This window comes from Typha latifolia, chromosome 13 (assembly GCF_019914945.1).
Source record: "Typha latifolia isolate L0001 chromosome 13, TyphaL0001v2, whole genome shotgun sequence".
Taxonomy (NCBI): domain Eukaryota; kingdom Viridiplantae; phylum Streptophyta; class Magnoliopsida; order Poales; family Typhaceae; genus Typha; species Typha latifolia.
Genome location: NC_133098.1, coordinates 4,855,329 through 4,873,632, shown reverse-complemented (window position 1 = coordinate 4,873,632; position 18,304 = coordinate 4,855,329). Strand labels below are relative to the sequence as shown.

General features: G+C 35.1%; 2 protein-coding genes across 3 annotated transcripts; one reads left to right on the top strand and one right to left on the bottom strand.

Moving 5' to 3' along the window:
• The first annotated feature begins 3,584 nt into the window (after positions 1 to 3,584).
• Positions 3,585 to 8,217, top strand: LOC140800067 (uncharacterized). Its single transcript, XM_073154708.1, has 6 exons — positions 3,585 to 3,840; positions 3,942 to 4,066; positions 4,144 to 4,240; positions 4,376 to 4,485; positions 6,415 to 6,489; positions 7,910 to 8,217. The coding sequence occupies exons 1-6, from the start codon at positions 3,771 to 3,773 to the stop codon at positions 7,958 to 7,960; spliced, it is 528 nt and encodes a 175-aa protein (XP_073010809.1). The 5' UTR covers positions 3,585 to 3,770; the 3' UTR covers positions 7,961 to 8,217.
• Positions 8,218 to 8,858: 641 nt separating this feature from the next.
• LOC140800066 (heparanase-like protein 3) lies at positions 8,859 to 12,625 on the bottom strand. Of its 2 annotated transcripts, none has more exons than XM_073154706.1 (9): positions 12,135 to 12,625; positions 11,138 to 11,174; positions 10,850 to 11,027; positions 10,604 to 10,752; positions 10,204 to 10,437; positions 9,934 to 10,123; positions 9,715 to 9,840; positions 9,466 to 9,565; positions 8,859 to 9,371 (listed from the first exon to the last, which is right to left on the bottom strand). In XM_073154706.1, exons 1-9 carry the CDS (start codon positions 12,381 to 12,383, stop codon positions 9,012 to 9,014), a joined length of 1,623 nt encoding a protein of 540 aa, XP_073010807.1. In that variant the 5' UTR covers positions 12,384 to 12,625; the 3' UTR covers positions 8,859 to 9,011. The 2 variants fall into 2 exon arrangements, with proteins under 2 accessions (XP_073010807.1, XP_073010808.1); XM_073154707.1 differs by having other exon boundaries at positions 10,850 to 10,980; positions 11,079 to 11,174; positions 12,135 to 12,513.
• Between the last annotated feature and the right edge of the window lie 5,679 nt (positions 12,626 to 18,304).

The window sequence follows — 18,304 nt, the reverse complement described above, 5'->3', positions numbered from 1 at the left end:
TTGCTACTCTCCAATATCTTCAAATGACCTTAGGTTCTGCATGCAGGTAAGTCTTTATTCTTGAACATATATCCTGAACAGTAGAAGCTCTCAATTATTTGAAAGGGTTAGATGCTATGGTTGGATCTTTGCCCAATCAAGAGCTCTCCTATCATTTTCAAAAACTTCAGAGAGGACCTCAAAAGTAGTCAGTCCTCTGTTTTCATAGTTCTGTACAATGTTGGCCTCCTCTCATCTACCAGCTCTTCTGCAGCCCCAGATCTTGCTCTTTATCCAGTGAATAGAACATAGCAAGGGAAATCCTCTCCCTCTCTGCATTGATCACTACCCTATGAAGAGGGCTCTTGAAAGTTCCATTGCTCATTATCTGCATGAAAAAAAAAAAATTAAATAAATAAATAAATTGATTGTATTATGAATTCTCAAATCAAAAAGTCTTGCAGGGTTTGTTTGCCTTGTAGCATCTCACAATCATCTTTAAAGAGCTTAAGCCTAGTTTTATTGTTTTATACTCTTTAAGACTCAAACTATGGACTTTCTGCTGTGATAACTCTCTGAATGCAACACTTTATATGCTTTTATATCTAAATATAATCAACCAAAAAACCTTAAGGGGATGTTTGGTTTTAGTGTATATAAACAGACTGCATATACACATACAGAGTGCAATATCAAAGTCATCTTTTAGTTTATAGATCTCATACAATTTCATTATTTTAATATTAATTTTACATCACATTAAATGTAATTATTACACCTTATACTAGTATTGAACTAAACATTACAATAGCTTATACTAGTATTAGCCCTCTTCTTTTGATTTAAAAAAGTAAAATACTTATGTATATTCCATCCTTATTCTATAAGTGAACGAGGGCTTATAATGGTTTCTTATTTAACACTACCGATGCAACATCTTGAGATACATGACATTAAACGGCGAAATGTTTCATGAGATTGATAAGTTTTTACAACAACACTATGAGTATGATCAAATGACACAATTCCTAACTTTCACATTGCTACAATTTGATCACTTCAAAATTTCCAAAGAATACTTAGAAAAATATGAAAAGAAAAGTAATTAATAAAGTATATCTAAGTGCCTCCATCTCCTCCATGACTAACGAAAGCTTCTCACTATCCATCTTAGCTCGGACATAACTACATATTATATTATATACATCTCATGTGGTGTGAACAGTGTAGAACTAATTTATTGGTATAATTATACTTAAAGCTCCCTAACAATTACCTATTTACACATTAGACCCTCAACTATCTATTACCTCTCAATTTTGTTATCGATATTAATTAAAATATCAACCGAGTTTTATGACATTTGCACTAAAAACACTAGGTTTTTGATATTGTCCTGCTAACTTTCGGTTTCCTTTGCGGATGAGGTATTTTTTATTTTATTTTTTTTAAATTTGTCATTCTATTATCTGGCGCCTCATTAAATACCGGGATACTGTAATACAAAGCAAAGTGGCATTGTTATTATTATGAAATCATATAGTAAAATAAATATTCGTCATTATTATTTAGCTACTTATAGAACCAATGTTATTTCTTTTTGAAAAAGTTGAATATAGCATTTGATTCTTTTAGATTTTTCAATTGCACTGAAAAAAATCATATTATATAAAATAAAAATGATTATCTATATTAGAAAAATATCAATCCTCCACCATCTTATTTTTCTTATATGAGACGTTTATATGAAATTATTTTCAATGAAAAAAAGAAGATAAAGAAGATGAATAAGATGTGACTATAAAATTCATAAATTATCTTGGCAGCTAATACTAAATTGTTTCAATCTCTTACTCCAAAGAAAGAATACAAAGCACGAGTTCAATTCGAGCAGCAACGAGTTGAGACTGGAGATTTCCGAAATAAAAATGCCTACTTATCTTGCGGAGGAGATCGAAGGAAAAGAACGCCGGAGAAGATGGGCAGTGAGAAGGTGGTAACGAGATTAGGAACATTTGTAAGAAATCACCAAAATTCTAATCTATTTCAGGTTCAGGTCCCTTCTTCTTCTCATTTCTTTTTTTCCTAAAAGCATACATTTTTCCATTAAAAATGTTTATTTAACTCATCTCACCTTTTTTTTCTTTTCTTTTTTGTAAAAGTAAATTCATTAAACAAAAGGCAAGAAGCCCAAAAAATTACAACCGGCTTCTATGCCTCTTGCAAGGTGCCACTAGCATCTTTACACAAAATTGAAGTGAACGCAGGGTGATCTGAGCCCCTCCACAAAAATTTAGTAGCTATTACTCGCGTATGATTGGCAATCTAGTCGACTGCGAGGTTAGCTTCTCTATAGTTGTGTTTGATGATTAAATTGTCACAATCTAAAAGTAAGATGCCGCAAGGTCCAAGAGTTTGCACTATTTTTTGATGGAGCTAATGAGAGTTTGCGAATCGGATTTAATGTGTAGATTTTGAATACTTGAACTCTTGGCCTAAATCAAAGCCTCTCTCAGAGAACACCCTTCAGCCATGACCACAGAGTTGCATTTTGTCGGCGCCTCACCTGCCAATAAAATATCACAATCAGAATCTCTGAATATCCACACCCCCTCCTCCTTTATTGGTTAATTGGTCCACAAAACCATCACAGTTAAGCTTAATCCAACTATGATTAGGCGGGATCCAGCCAACTCATCTCACCTTTACACTCTTATTAACATCATACTTTTAACACTCATCAATAACCACAATAAGCTCGCATATAATATAATGGTTTAATCTTTTACGATCACATAATTTTTATTTCAATTCTTCTCATCTAAGGTTTATATTTATAGTCAGAATTCTTTTCTTTCTTTGCTTCTTCTAATTTCTAGACCAGTCTCCTCTGCACCACAGTCTACTCTATCTCTCACGGCCACTATATTTTGACCACGTCACTCACTAAAACTACAAACCCAATGCGGATCCCACACACCTACACGATCCGAAATCCATCATCAAACTCTTCAACTAAGATAACAAAACTACTTCCACATCCATTTCTCTACTCAGGATATGAACACTAATACAAAAAGTAGACCAATCAATCAAATGTGATTTATAAATCTATGAGATATGTGAATTTACTCAAATCTATAAACAATATAAAGAAAACATGCTTTATTATATTATGTCTTTTTTATATTTATAATACTTTAAATTATATGAACATACATATACTAGCATCTTTCTTAATTCGTATGTATATCAGATAATCTTATTTATATCGGGGCAAGAATTTAGCGCGAGTATCATCATCCCGATCAATATGACAGCGAATATAGAATGTAAGATCCTCGGGATCTATGTTTTGGCACGTATTTAACGGTAACTGATCGAGATCCGCACATATTTATTAACTCATGCCGATGAATTTGAATATAAAAAGAGGTATAAGATATCCAATAAAAGAATACAAAAACTGATAAGATGACACCTTCTCTTTTTTTTTTCATTTGTACACCCTCTTATCGGGTTATCGGATCCTTAACCATTATTCTCCAAGTCTTCTCATGCTTTCCTCGCGTTAATAATATACGGCAGCATAGGTTGACCAACTCCAGCATAGCCAACATAGCTTGACCGTAATTCTTTATATATCTTCGTCTCGATCGTGTAACGTCCAACTCCATCAAACTCATCGTCGCGATTCCATCCGCATCGGTTTTTAATCCGTCTCCTATCTCCTCTCCTCTCCTCTCCTCTCAATCCTTCTCCCCTCCTCGGATAGAGAACGACGGTACGAGATGGGCAACGCTTCTTCTATGCTCACCCAATACGACATAGAGGAAGTCCAAGAACACTGCGGCTACTTGTGTGAGTAAACCATCTCGCTCTCCTCCTCCTCCTCCTCCTCCTCCTATCGTCTTCTTTTTGCTGCTGTATTGGAATCTGAATTCCTCTTGCCTTGCCTTCAGTTTCGCAGCATGAGATTGTGGCCTTGTACCAGAGGTTCTGCCAACTCGACCGTAACGCGAAAGGGTTCATCTCGGCCGATGAGTTCTTGTCTATACCCGAGTTCTCGCTCAATCCGCTCTCCCAGGTGAGACCCACAAATCCTTTTGTGAATTTTTTTTTTCTCTCCTTTTGGGTTGTTATTGACTGTTGTTTTCGTTGCAGAGACTGCTTAAGATGGTTGATGGATTGAACTTTAAGGACTTTGTTGCCTTCCTTTCGGCCTTCAGCTCGAAAGCTAGCCTGCAGCAGAAGATAGAGTGTAAAACCCAATACCTAGTTGTTAATTTTGTCAATTATTGCATCAAGATGTGATTTTTAATAGAATCGGTGTCAGTTTATGGACTTGTTTTATATGTTCTTTAAGACCCATATGTTGGTTTTGTTTGTGAGGCAGTGATCTTTAAATTATATGATATTGATGGAAAGGGGAGGGTGACCTTCAAGGACTTGTTGGAGGTGGTTCGGGATTTGACGGGTTCGTTCATATCGGAGCAGCAGAGAGAGGTATTCTTCTTCTTAATTTTTCTTTCTTTCCCAATTTGATTATTTAGATTTTGATTGTATATTTTGAAATTCTTATTAATCTGCCCACCTTTATTATGCTAAGAAAAGAGGACATTAAGTATAGAAACCAAAATTTGAAGATCATTCTTGGAAAAGATCAGATATTTTTTAGATTTTGCTAGTTATCAGAGGAATAGCCAGGAGATTTGAGATTTAATGAAGGTTCACAAAATATCAGAGGAACTGCCAGCACCTTGTCCGCACAAAAAATTGTTAGCAGAAATCAAGAGGAAATCAAAAGACTAGTTCGTGATGTAGGATGATTCTTGATGGGCCTTTCTTCAAGCGGAGAAGAGACGAGAAATAGTCGGATATGTAGAAAATGAGAGAAAGAGTATTACTCTAGAAAGAAAGAGAATAAATAGGAAAAGCGAATAGAATCTATTGATCTTTATGCCACCTGCTACAGGACTGCAAATAGTATATGCTACAGTGATTGCTGCAGTAAATTCAAAATAATAGTTATAATGTATTATATATCTAACGACCCCAAGTTTGCAAACTGTATAGACTCCCCTAGACTTTCATCTTTCATCAGTTAGTAGCGTAGGGACATAGAAAGATTCTAGAGGGCCCTGAAAAATGTGGTGCAGCTAATGAAATTTATTTAGTTGATGACCAGCCTATTCAGCATAAAAGGAGACAGCCTAAATCTATTTTAATGATCTAATCTTTTCACCCTGGAAATATGCAAATAGTTCTATTGAAGAACACAGGTTCAAAGGGACTTGATCCATTCTTGACATTCTATGTGAAGTAGTTTTCTTAGTATTATTACTCATATATTTCATAAGTTAATGTAACCTGCTTGGTTTCGACATACATTTTCTTGTTTAAGTTTCATAATCCTATACTATACAATACGCTAATCCAAGTACTCCTAATGAACTCAGAAACGTTGCATATACATATCATCCCTTTTTACAATGATTTCCCATGCGTTGATCATTCATGTGGGGAAGATGTCTTTTATTGTGAGATGATCTAGATTATGTTTGCTTGAGAGTTGAGATCAACTGGACTCGAACTATTTAATGAGGAATGCTCTTGAGGTAGAGGCAATTTTCAAGAAGCAGCAATGGTGGCTGTCATGGTGGAATCAAGCAACCAATCACGATAGAGGACATCCTAGTGTTTGGCAACTCTAACATGAACTAAACGATTACAAAGATGTGTGAATGTGCCTGATCAAGTCTCTAACAAGCATGTGAGTACAATGCATGCAAAGCTGAGACTAAAAACTAGAATTCAAAAAATATTTTTATATATAGTAGTATATGAATTATGAGAAACTCAGTTAAGATTCAAAACAAACTTTCAAGAAAGTCAACTAGTTCAAGTTTGCAATAGTCTGATCAATTCCTTCATGCTTGATCTAAATTCAGCTTCAAAAACCTAGTCATTGCAAAGAGATCAGTGAAATCCATTTAGAATACTTGTCTTTTTATCACCTGACAGCCCAAAAGGAATTATATGGATAGAAAAAGACCAACTGTTTCAGGGTTTAGTGATTTGTTTATTTGTGGACTATATGGGAAGTTGGATTCATCTTGGGTTTCAATTTTGGATGCAATAATAAAGAGCTAAACAGGTCTGTTCTGTCAGTCACAGTACCCCATCAGTCCACTTGCAGTTCTAACGGCACTTAAAATTCCTGTGAGCTGTAGCTCTCTAATTTTCTCATTGGTTGTCCAACTTTAAGTGGAAGTAGATCTTGGTCATTACTTGTTATAGAGTCATTGAACTTTCCATGCTTTAGCAATCTCACACAAATCTAATAACTCAATTCGAGCATAGATAAAAGAAGTATAATGTTTGAAATGCATGCTCAATTTTTCTAATTGTCCTATTTTTCTATATATTGTTCAGCAAGTTTTGGTCCACCTATTGGAAGAAGCTGGTTACTCCAGAAATAATCCACTTTTGTTGGATGATTTTGTTAAGGTACTTTTTTTTTTCTCTAACTGCTGGTAGGCTACATTTCTTCATGCATATGTTCAGTTTGAGTGATAACTCTTGATTCACTTCGCATGTTTCTTGAAGTAAATGGTTTCCTGTAACTTGTAGAAAAGCTCACAGTTTTTATTAGTTCAGTAGTTGGCTAGTTGCACATATATGTCACATGTTGGTCTTAAAATCTAATATTGCAGGTGTCCAGCTGTGTTTGGCATGTGGTATAATGAAGCATGTAACATAGTCTTAAGTTCTACTATTCCAACTCTACCTTGTCCCAGAAACATGCAAGTAGTATGTGAAGGTCATACCGAAAGAATTTTATTTTCGTAATAATATAATACTGCTTAGAACCTAACATTTGTTTGAACCATGAGTCATTATTTACTATAGATTTGGTGAATCAACTTCTAGCCATGCTTTATCTTCTGCATTACTGTAATAGTCAGTTTATTCTTTGCCCAGCAGTATTGTGACGTCAAAGTTTCTAGTTTCGACAAGAATTACCCATTCAAGAACAGCGCTACTTAGTAATTACTATATTTAACATTTATGTGTTGATCTTATTCTTGTGTTTTTCAGTAATGTGCAACTCCAGATATCCTCCAATTCTCAGCCTTCAAGAAATTTGACCAGCATACATGTCATATTATTTTCATCAAGTTTTGTCATAATAGTTGCTAGTTAAGTAAAATTGTGTCAACTCTAGTACTAGCATGTAAAGTAGTGCTACCCGGACACAATTCATGGTCGAGGCAAACCTAATGAGTGTAGGACTAGTGAATGGACTTATGGGTCTGTGTTTTGTAAATTACCTGCATAGACTCACGGTTCCTGCTACCCTTTCCATCCCACCCAACTGGAATCCAGGGTGATTACTGATAGATAGGGTTTTTGCAGGAAAAAAGGTGATTTATCACAACCTTTTTTGTGACTGCCAACTCTTCCCACCAACAGTATACAATCCCACGTTGTATGTTTGCAATCGCAAGGACTCCCAATGGCATCCTTGGTTTACTTAAAGAAAGAAAATCTTTCATCAATCCGAAGGACATGAAAAAATGCTTTCTAATGTGCATTAATGTGGTCCCCTTCACTGTCATCTGACAAGTTAAGGCTTTTGGTGTTGTCTTCCTATGGCATCATTTGTAATCTCTTAGGGAGAGAGAGTTCAGTTTATTTCATTTGCTCTAGCTTCTCCATTTCATCCAGCTTTAGACTGAAGACCTTCCACAGACACGAGCACAAGTGCGCACAAAGATAATTGCAAATCACACGCACTTCTTTACTTATTTGACTTTCTGAAGAATTAAAAACTTAAATGGATTTGGAGATGGCGTGAGATTCTTCGTTTTTTTATCTTTTATTTCCAACATGTATTGTCCTCATGATCATTGCTTGTGTCGTTCAGATTCTGGGCAATCCTGGCTTGAGAATGGAGGTTGAAATACCAGTCGACTAAGGGTGATCTTCACTCATGTAAAGCCTACCAAGAGTACATCGAGACATTACTCAAATACCCTATTGAAGAAGACAAATGCAGTTCTGAATTTACATTTTGCTCTTCTATTTGTTTATAAATTTTCCTCTTCTTTCATTTTTTTTTCCCTCAATTAGTAGTTTAGAGAACAGAATTAGCAATACAAGGCCCAAAATTTCAGACTCCTGTTCAATAATAAACGCTTTGCTACAATAATTATCATATCAGTCAAATATCAATTTCAGGCTGTGTGATATCTTTTGCAGCTTTCTTATTTGGATCTTGCAATTATAAGCATAAATAGAGTCAAGGAAGAGTGTGAATGGAATCATTCAGGTGAAGCCTTACACTCATGCCCTTGTACTCTCTTTTTTTTTAATGTTGGTTGTTCTACTTAGCCTACTTAAACTGTGATTGGTTGGTGTATAAGTCTTAAACACGATTAAAGGGTTTATGCACATTGACCACAGTTAGCACAATTATAAGGAGAGTGATGTTTGGTATGCTATCTACAAATAAGACAAGCTAGTGTGCAAATAAGAGGAAAGAGATGCACCAACCAAACACTATCTAAGCCACCACTAAGGAGAGTCAAAACTCTCAAACTTTCCAATGGAATGGGTCTCTCAACTATTAAGGTACTAGTACAAGAGACATGGAAACCTGTACTCTTGTATCATACTGATGATTTTCTTTCCTTTTTTCATCTGAAGAGCTACTCACTTGGACAATGATGTTGTTATTGAAGTGCAGACATGAGATATTGTTCTAATTTCTAAGTATACTTATGAAGGGTGTTTGATGGTGCCTCCCAAATCATAATAGAATTCTAAGCACCACAATCCAAAAATGTGCATGAAGGAAAATGATGGCCCAAATGTTACAAATTCTCTTCTTTTCTTTCCCCTTTTTCATTGATTATTTTCTCAACCATTTTCTTTTAAAATTTGAATCACAAACCTTTCAGCCTTGCAGCTTGTAAAGGATGAACTACTTAGTAGCCCACCCTATTGACATAGTGCAACAATGACATCTACCTACATGCTGGAGCAAAGAAGTATGGAATGTGCGCAAAGACGATTGAAAATGGTGCAACAGTTATAGGCTGTGTCGCATCGACTTGAACTGGTTCTAGTTTTGGAATGTTACCACTTGAATCAACTGATAAGATGTTGCCATTCAGTAGCATAGTTTGGCTATGGAGATCTCCATCCTTGGGTGTTAGGTGGTATTCCTCTCTTACAAATCCAAGACTTCTTCCTAAATGAGGTATATGTCTGAACCTTGTGTGGTGCCGCTGCCTCATAGATTGTGTGAAAGCATTTCCAGTTGTGATAAACACTTGAGTCGTGGTATTGCCGCTAAGGTTGATCAGCAGAAGTGTAATCCCTTGCTGAAAAAAAAATTTATCGAGCGATGAATAAATGAGATAAATCCAATAATTGTATCATGATAACTTTGACAGATGATGACCGTAGTTTACTTACAGATTCTCTTGCGCAGTGTGCGTATGCCCGTGTCTTGTTGGTGCCTGTCAAGGATGTTGCAAGAACATTTCGTCCCATTAACCGATGCCATAATAGAGCACTGCGTGGATGAAAACAAGCTATGAACATCGGCAAATCTGAACTTAGATTAGCATTTCAAAGAAAATGATATCCAGTCTGGTTTCTTGATTTTGTTCTATATATGAATCAGACCAGTAGTAGATTCGTAGATTTGATGGGCGATTTAACCTATAGTAATCAGGATTCGGCATGAAGTTTGTAGTGTTGAGCAAGCCATAATTTCCACCAACTAAACTCTGTCTGCAGTAACTCTTTGTATCATACTTTGCTGCCATGCCAAGCTGATCCAAGTACCTGCCATATTCCGATGATTATGAAACATTTCGATGTAAAATAATTTACTGCCAACTCGAAATTTTACTAATTGGTAAGATTGAACTTAATTACCAAAAGCTGAAAACAAATGAATCAGTGACAAGATGGTGGCCACTATTGTAAGCACCACCAGCCTCACCAACCCATGCAACAGTTGAAGTTCCTGCTCCTTTGAGTATTCCCTGCAGATTGCTGAATGTGCTTGCCTCACCATCAAGATAAGAGGGATTAAGAATTTTGTCTATCAGGTGGCTATCAACACCTGAGACAAATTCCAAGACTGAGTATTTTGCCAATTTTAACCAAATGAGCCAACAAATGCTAGATCCTACTGAGGAGTACCTGGACCCAAATTATAGATGTGATGAGTGATTACATCCATCAAGTTGGGTTTTGTTTTGTTGACAAGCTCACTGAACCAGTTTGCATCAAAGAATCCTCCTGGTGCTACTACCAATGGCTTAGAGGGGAAGCCTTGGTAAGCATCGTCGACGATCGATTTGAGGGCGATCACATCTGCAGAGTATTGATCTGCGCCAATTCGAGCCCCAACTCCAGACCCACTGAGTTCATTTCCTGAGACGAAAAGGAGTTCTAAGTATTTGCACGTATCCACATTCACGAAAGGAAGAAAAAGCTATAGAATTTAGTACTGCAGATGCATAGACAAGATCAATCAGTAAGTGGAATGTCCACAACTTCTGGATGAAAGCAAGAACTGCAAATTCCATAAGAATCTTACCAAGCTCCCATCCATGGATAGAGTAACCCATGTTAACGGTATATCGAATAAAAGACGCTGCATTGGTGGAATTCCATGGCCCTCCTAGTGAACCATCTGGCATAGGAACCCGTCCATTTAGAGCATTCAAACCAAAGATAATGACAGCCCTGTTGTTTAGATGTCATTGGCAAGTAAACTTCCATGAGAAAAATTGGCAAGTAAACTTTCATGAGAAATTTTTTACAAGGTATGCATCTAATGTACTTGGCTTTTTTGAAGAAGTCATTGAGCTCATCCCATCTTTTCATAGGTAAGCAACCTTGAGAAAACCCAAACATCTCAGAAGTGTTCTTCACAAATGGAGTACATGGCTCACCCCCTGTGCCATAGATGACCTTATCTTGCAAAGAACCGCCAAGACGAAGCTTCAGAGGAGAAAATGCTGCAAAAGTTGTAAGAATTTGCCAAGAAAAGAAGCTAGTCAGACTCATACCTTGAGCTAACAACCAAAATCCATAGGAGCATTAAGGGTGGTATCAAAAGATTGCTTGCCTTTGACAGCATTCAGCAGAATGTTGCTGGAAAGATTCTGCAGGAAGGAGAAAAGAAATGAAACACCTGTGTCAATCACCATGTTTTAAATTACTTTTCTCTGTAGAACTCAGAGACTAATATATTGAGAATGACAGAGTAGAAACGGTCAAAAGCCACCATTTTCCGTTAGCTTAAACTTTCAGAGAAGACAGTGAATTAAGAAGGCTTAGAGAGCATGAGACTTTTAGCTTCAAATCATGTCGAGTCGGTTGACAATTAGAATTCAAAACCTCCACCAGCTTAACTAAAATTTACATCCTGCTCCTATTAAAATTTACCAAGCCTAGACGTGAGGGTGTGCCAGAAAAGACTAAATCCGCGTACTTTATCAGCTTAATTATTAGAAAAAATGGTGAATTCACATATTACAAATGAAGAACCATGGTCAAAAGTATTCCATATCAATGAGCAGTATATAGTTCTATCAGCATTTTCTTTTCAGTAACTGAAACATAAATCAGGACTAATTAAAATGAACATGAGCTTTCATATGGTTAAAGATATGCATTAATTATTTCAAATGGACATTATCATTTAGCAGATCTAGACAGATGGAAAAGTTCTGGCCCCACATTTTTTTTTTGTCAATCTTAAATCGGATAAGTTATGCAGAATTAATCCTCTGCGAGTTATCTATATGCCAACCAATGCACTGGAAATTCCCATATATATGAAGAAAAAGAAACAAGGAATAAGTAAAACAAGCTGGAATTGAAGGTACAAATGGATAATCATATGATGGTATCAGATAAAAAGGAGCATAAACCTTGTAACACCTCCAAAGTGAAATGCTCAGATCTTAGTAAAAAACTTAAAATTTCACACAGTTTATCAGAACTTGTAATAAAAATCTCAGTTTAATAAAAAATGAAGTAGAAAAAATCAAAACTTGTTCAAATTGATGACTACTTCCTTCCTGCAATCAATTCTACTACTCAAATTAACCAAAACATACCAAATTGAGCATGGAGGCAAGTCCCCAGCTACAAGTTCCATAATCACACTTCTCCGGCGGCCACCAATCCAATGTGGCACAGACAAAGTCGTCGTCCGTCGTTGCGATGGTGTACCTCCCGTCGACGACGACGGCTGCCTCGCCGGCATCGTTGGCTCCACCTCCACTTGGGTTCACGGTGACCGACCCAGCCAACCACATGAATGCCCAGAAACAAAAGCCCAGAATCTGGAGAAGAAGCCCACCCATCTCTCTCTCTCTCTCTCTCTCCTTCGGCACAAGAAAGATAGCCAAAAAGGTAATGCCTTTAGAGCCAAAACAAGCCCAGAACGAAGACCACCATGTTGAAGCTATCCAATCTCACCTTCTAAAGAAGAGTAGGAAAGGGGAGGAAAGGAATGGACTTTATTTGGTTTGGTGGGGAAAGCTTGGAATCTAGAAAGGTTGGCGAAGGAGGGGGGAGAGGGGGAGATGAACTCTGGGTGAGGTGAAGGAGAAGAGTAAACTACAATACAGTCATTTATCCATTATACCAACCGGCGGTCACCGGACCTACTAGCTTTTTTTTAATGGTACAATTACATTCCACACCCTGTACTTTTAAGAATTTACAATACGCATTCCACCTTTTAATATTTTTGAACTTTATTCCCGAAAACATCCTAAATTAATCCTAAACTAATTAAAAGATATCAATGACAGATTATTTTGTCTGATTTTCAAAAATGCCCTTTTCCTATCTCTCTAAGAAAATGAATCGTAATTTCCTAAAATATAAGGTGTAAAATGCAATGCCTCCAGTGAAACTGGCATTTGAACAGAGGTAACGGTTGGGGGTTACTGCACCCCCAGCTCGGCCCACAAAGTGTACCTCTGGGACACTGTAACGTAGTTGGTACCTATCAATAAGGACAAGGGGGGGGTAATAAATATTGGGAATAGTTATTCTCGTCCTATTACCCGGATAAACATAGATAGAAGAATAAGTTCTCAGGCGGTGCATGTGGGAGAGAGAGAGAGAGATAGAGGGATGAATAGTGCTTGGCATTTACGAGGACTCATGGATGCCAGTGGGAAGCATGTGAAGGTGTGGGGTTAGAGAGTAGGTGGAGGGATAAAAATCGGAATAAGGATAAAGGTATAGTTTATTGTATGTAGTTGGATCTCTAACTATTACTTATTTTCATATAGACCCTCATTTTATTTTATATAATTATTTTACTCTTGTTATAATATTATGAAACGATAAGTTTTCCGGATAGAATAAGCAGCCCTGGCATAAAAGTATTCTGACAAGCTCTTTCTAGAAACTTCTTATAAGAAGGTTAGGATTCGATCTTCTTCGATCTATAGTTTGGAAAATTATTGATTATTTATGTAGAAATATATATATAAAAAGAGGTTGTTCGAAGGTTCTAATTTTAAATAACTTGGATTTGATCTACCAAACATAGATTAATATTTCAAGAGTAGATATAGAAGAAAGAGTTTTTTTTGGCTTAAATAACCCTCTAAAATTGATATTTATATGTATACCCCTCAAAATATATAAAAATCTTTTTACCATTAAAATTTTAATAATTTAGACATAAAAAGCTAAAAGTATTATTAGTTTATTTATCAATTTCTCTTCGTATTTATCTTTTTATATTAAATTGTTGAGACTTAACTTGATAAGTAACTGAGTAAATATGTTTGATATCAATTTTAAAGGGGCATAAAGCAAATAAGAGATTTTTAAAAACTATACATGCAAAACCCCCTAGAATTAAATTAGGGAAGTTTAGAATACACCCTAATCATTTATCCTTGCTTTTGTTCCTTAAAAACACTTCTGAGTTTAATTTAATTACTATATAAATTTTATCAGAAGAGCCCTCCCATTTTCTTTTATTGCCTCAAAATACCCTGAGTTTAAATATTCTGTTACATTAAAATTAAAAATTAAATATCTAAAACACCCCTCGACAAAATGGCGAAGCCCAATTATATATATTGATAGGAAAAGAGGGAGAGAGGGGTGAGAAAAGGAGGGCAGTTACATTAACTCATCATCTATATGATAATTGATAATTAAACTAATATTAGGGTATTTTAAGGCTATAAAAGCAAAATTGACTTGGCTGTTATTAATCATACTTAGATTTTTTGAACTATTAAAAATATCTCAAACACTCCTTCTGTTGGGTTTTTATTATTTTTTGCATCCATTAATTATCGTACGTAAGTCACATGAGCAGCTAGCTATATAACATATTTACCCTTATATTTTAGAGAGAAAAATGATAAAGGAGGAACTAATAAAAAGTCCTCGGAGCCGGCCCGAGCGAAGATCAACACTCTCGGGCATTGAGAAGGAGCAGCCGGCAAAAGGGAAAGTCGTGAAAACGGTTCTAGTTTTTCTACCTTCCATTCCCGGGATTTTAGTCTACCAAAATATTATTTATCTTCCTAGGGAGATAGTTTTATTTTCTCAGCTTTTTCATATATGACATCAATAATTCAGAGAGTGTCTATGTGTCAAAAAAAAAAAGTTGAGATGATTCATATAGAAAATGGTGAAAATTGACAGAGTCCAAGAATAATTTATCTATGATAATTAAAAACAAAAAAAAATAAAACAAAGTAGGTTTTCTTTATAAATTTCCCAAGAAATCAACACCTAGAGGAGTATATATTGATGTAGTATTCGAGAAAGATAGCATTCATTCAGAGCAGTTGGTGTCATTAGTGAGTTGCTTGTTGGTGCAGAGTAAGGGAGTTGGTAATTGGTAGACAAGAGAAGGAGACATCATACCAAACTTATTACATCTATACTAGTGAATGAATGAAAGATTTGCATGCAAGATATATATATATATATATATATTCTCTGTAACATTTCATCATTATAATTAGATTGCAATCTACGCTTCCTTCCTTCATTCCAAGAAATGGACAAAGCCAAAACCATGCGTGCAAACAAAGTTCACAAAAACAAACACCAAAATATATTTACATTCCAGCCTCCTAAATTATTTCACTTTTACCTACATAAATATCTCTGAAAGAGAGAAATTTTTGATAGTAAGATGATCATTTGATGCTATTCTTCGTTTTAATCCAAAAATAAATATAAATAAAAACTAACAAGCATTCTCTCTTTCTTGCAAACTAAGCCAGCATTGAGAATTTGATACCAACCAGAAGGATCCAAGAAGACCAGCAGCAACTAAGCAATCTCAGCATTGTGCAACCACTAGTGTTTTGTTTTGTTAGAAGAATAGTTTGGAGGGCATCTAAGAGTGTTGGTTTGTTGTTTAGCAACCAAATTGATCATAAATGAGAGATAGCTAGAAGAAAAGTATTCTCCTTTCCTTCTCTTTCCTTTTCTTTCTTGCAGTACTGTTTGATGTGTAATTATCATTGTCGTTGAAGTAGTAAGTAGATTTAGGGTGATAAATACTGTTACATTGAAGGTTCTTGTAGGGCGACGTAAAATGGAAATTAAAATCAGTGTACTCGTTGAACGTTTTTTTTAATATCAATAGACCGCTTGTGAACTTTTGATTGGATTGCAATTATTAGATTTTTCATCCAAAATTAACGATGCCCCTGTACTTTTTACCCTCCCGGAATTTACTCTTATATCATTAAGCTGCTCTAAAATTTCTCTTCCAGTTTATATTTACTCAGCGGGAGTAGAGTTATTTAAGCCATTTCATCATTTTAATATCAGATGAAAAAAAAGTGATCTTCCTCTACTTACCTAGGTAGGCTTATAACTTAAGATTGTGAGAGGATATTTGTGATCATTAATTAATGTGTGTGTTGGATGATTTGCTTGTAATTTAATAACTTTTAGTCTACTTAATGTAATTGAAGAAACCTTGAGTAAATCACATCCGAGTAAATCTATGTGCACTTCTTTATAGAAGGATGGCAACTCTTGTTAATGTGGAGATATATCTTTACATTCTTCAACAATCCTAGGAAATTAAAATAGTAAGTTCTTTACTCCCTACCAAATGTAAAACTTAGAGCTTTCTTAGTTGTTTATTTATTAAATAAAGAACTTATTTAAAAGCTTAAGTTGTTAGATAATGAATTACCTCATAACGAAAGCCGGGAATTGTTATATTATTAATAGAAGCTCTCATATAGCTGTTAATCCAGCTCAAATCACTCTACAAGTTAAGATGAACAATCACTCAAAAGCAAGCAAGCAATAAGCATAATGCAAAAAGGTTATTGTAGAACTAATTTCTCAGAAGAAGCTCTAAACCTAATGATATAAATCATTTTCTAAAATACATGTGGGTGCAAAGATAAAGTAAGGCACATAGTTATTAGAATCAGACTAGACCGGGTTGTTAGACCGATGAACCGACCACTAAACTGATTCGTTTTTGTTATTAGACCGGATAATCAATCAACCCGGTAAAAACTGATTGACCCAATGATTGAACTAGTGAACCGTGCAACCCGGCTGATTTTTGGCAAACCAGCCGAATCAACTATTTTTGCAAAATTATTATCCTTAATATTTGATTATTCTATCTATATCCTAATGGTATTTTAGTCCTAAAATTTTAAAAATATTTAATTAAATTAGTATTTTTTACACATATACTCTTGAAAAGTCTCTGTATATCTAAAGTTAATATTTACATGTATATCTCTCAAAATACAAACTTTTTACACATATGCCTTTTAAAATTCTTATTTTTTGTGTGAATATTACATGGAATAAACTACCATTAAGATTTTAATATTTTAAATATAAAAAGATAAAAATATCATTATTCTTGTTTTTAAGTATTTCTTAATAGTATTTTTATCTTTTTATATTAAATAACTTAACTTGAAAATAACTAGGAGGATATCTATATAAATAATATTTATTTGAGGGATATACATATACTTTATAGATACTTATTTATTTTTAAAATTATTTAGATCTATTTATATATTAGTTAAATATTTTTAAAAGCCAGCAATCCAACCAGGTAAACCACCTGTTGAACCAATAACCTAGTAACCCGACGCTTGTCCGAGTCAATATCCTGTCTATGGTAAGGCATTCTAATTTCTCCTCCTTTTTTCAACATTTGAGGGGAATCCAAAGAGCCATCATGGCTTAAATGCTTAAGAGCAACTCTAATTGAATCCAAGGGGTCATCTAGGAGAGGACATGAAACCCTATGGCAAATGTTGGTGAACAATGAGAGCCTAACAACTACCACTTCCTGAAGCAGCAAATGATCCTCCCCATCTGTCACACTCATTGTTATGTCCATCCAAGAACCAAACTGGGTGGCCTTTTCTTTCAAGTTAGGCCATCTAACTTTTTTCTTTAATCTCTCTCTCTCTCTCTCTCTCTCTCTCTCTCTCTGGGAATTGGGACCCATATTATAATTTAGTTTTTAGATTGGATAAGGATGTGCATTATATCCTCTCTCTCCTGTGAGTTTGATTTGATCCCTTATCCAACTCAAAGTTCCTCTAACAATTGGAGAGATCCTGGTGGTGCTTAATTGCTAGAGACTAAGTTTTCCCAACAAATCTATATATTATTTTTTTTTCAAAAGAAATGCTCACTGAGTTTTAACAACTAGTCACTAACAAGCAGCTACTTTAGAGGCTTCCAAAGGTACATTTATAAGAAGAAGAAAAAGAAAAAAGAGTATTTGTTCCTTGTGGGAAACTTTAGAAGGTAATAAAAGCTTAGAAAGCCAGATATTAGTTTTGTAGCAGAATGATTGTGGCAATGGTTGTTATCAAGTCTCTTCTTCTCTTGTCTATTTCCTAATGGATAACAGAGTGGTTTGGAAATCCTGGACCACCCACCACTTTGAAGCCACATATGATATTAAATGGTGATTTATAACAGATCTAGGTGAATACAAGATCTAAAATTAAAACTTTGGCATGTTATGTGATGTAAAGTTTACACATGCATTTAAATGGTTATTATGGTGCTCTCTCAATCCAAGTGGTCATGATTTTTGAGTGGTAAAAATTATCATATTTAATGATATGAAGCATGGTCTTCTAACTAATATTTTAAAATAATACTTTGCTCATAAATGAATAACATTAAGTTGAACCTTGCTTTTGACATTAAGATAAACTAATGGCACAATATTTATACAATTTAATAGGCTAGAATCATGACAAATCCAATGCCA